The 1,798-nt window shown below is 48.8% G+C and overlaps 1 protein-coding gene across 1 annotated transcript; it reads right to left on the bottom strand.

Moving 5' to 3' along the window:
• Positions 1 to 40: 40 nt before the first annotated feature.
• Positions 41 to 1,151, bottom strand: Pmar_PMAR026656 (Pyruvate kinase, putative; the record flags this gene model as incomplete). The annotated part of the gene is made up of 1 exon (XM_002764363.1): positions 41 to 1,151. A coding segment is annotated over one exon (1,111 nt), but the record flags the coding sequence as incomplete, so codon positions are not given.
• Between the last annotated feature and the right edge of the window lie 647 nt (positions 1,152 to 1,798).

The raw sequence follows: 1,798 nt of genomic DNA, 5'->3' as shown, positions 1-1,798 counted from the left end.
GAGCGCTGGAAGTGAACTGCACTGATAGGAAACTTGCCACTTGCACTTTCACCAGAAAGCATAACACCATCGCTACCATCAAGAACAGCGTTAGCAACATCACTGACCTCGGCACGAGTGGGTCTGGGGTTCTCGATCATGGACTCGAGCATCTGAGTAGCGGTAATGACGGGCTTGCCAGCGAGGTTGCAACGAGCAGTCATCATCCTCTGAGCGAGGAAAACCTTCTCAGGGGGCATCTCCATACCAAGATCACCACGAGCGATCATAATGGCATCGGAAGCCTCAAGGATATCATCAAAGTTCCTAAGACCCTCAGTGCTCTCGATCTTGGAGATGATCTGAACGTTCCGACCACGACTTCCCAACATCTCTCGCAGTTCACGGATATCATCACCATGCTGGACGAAAGAAGCGGAGATGAAATCGATTCCGTTAGGGAGTCCCCAGTTAAGAATATCGTTGGCCTCCTTTTCACCAATGCAGGGAAGGTCGACTCTGACGCCGGGGAGGTTCATGTTCTTACGCTCACCGATGATAGCGTGGTTCAAGACACGAGTCTTAACGCTGTCCTCGTAGCACTCAACAACCTCCAGGTTAACCGTGCCATCAGCCATAAGGATGATGGAACCGGGCTTGACACTCTGGGGGAGCTTCTCATAGGTACAGGCGATCTTATGAGCATCACCCTTGAAGGAGTAATCAGTGGTGAGGATCAAGTCCTGACCGGCCTCGAGCTCGACCTTACCACCAGCGGCGAAGAAACCCGAACGGATCTCGGGTCCCTTGGTATCGAGCATAATGGATACGTCCTTATTTGGCCGCTCCCTAAGTGCATCCTTCAAATTCCTCAGAGCTCTACTGTGGGTCTCAAAGTCACCATGAGAGAAGCTGAATCTCGCCACGTTCAAGCCCTGATCGATCATCTTCACCAACGTATCAACATCCCAACATGATGGTCCCATAGTGCATATGAGCTTGGTCTTCCTATACAGCGGATCGGGAGAATAACAGTTTTCAGCCCAAACCGACAACTCCGCCAGGTCATCACCCATAGCAACATGTGTTTGACCAAGTACTCGCTTCCCTCGTACACAACGTCCAGTGAAGCCATGGCGAGCTAACGGAGAATCAACAAGATCATCAACCATTATAGAGAATCGTACTGAATGATTGAAAACCAGTCTGAAAGCATCGTACTTTTTCACCCTTTGAAATTGTCAAAACCCAATACGTAACAACTCTTTAGTCACCCCAGGGATAGAAAGCTTTCGAAGACGGCGGAGAGTCACATGTGCAAATTAGTGGTCGACCCACTAGGTGATCATCGCAACGGAAACCTTCCATCGTAATTGTGCATGACGAAACTTGATAGCTACCGAGAGAACAGAACGCAACCCTCATTGAATAGACCATGAAAGACTTGAAGTGAGACCATCATAGCACGATGAATGTTTACTAATCAATAGCAGGTCATCAAATACCTTGCTGCTCTCATTAGCAAAAAAAGTGTGTGCTCCTTATGGTAACGTCGTTCCCCCTGTCTAGTCGACCTCGAGGACCTTCATCAGATTACTAGATCCGCTCACCTCCTCCTTTACACCATGCACAGCGACTATCTTATCACCAATCGAACATAGGCCCATCTGCTTAGCGTGATCAAGGGCATTCCTTATGACATGATCAGTGCCTTGAAAAGACGGCACTTGTAAGGCTACTATCCCTCTATATAGCTGCAAATGCTTGACGGTAGACTCAGATGCAGACAGGGCCAGTATTGGTGGATACGGACGATACT

This window comes from Perkinsus marinus (assembly GCF_000006405.1).
Source record: "Perkinsus marinus ATCC 50983 genomic scaffold scf_1104296977878, whole genome shotgun sequence".
Taxonomy (NCBI): Eukaryota; Perkinsozoa; order Perkinsida; family Perkinsidae; genus Perkinsus; species Perkinsus marinus.
Note: the sequence above shows the minus strand (reverse complement) of the source record. Positions and strands in the feature narration are given on the sequence as shown.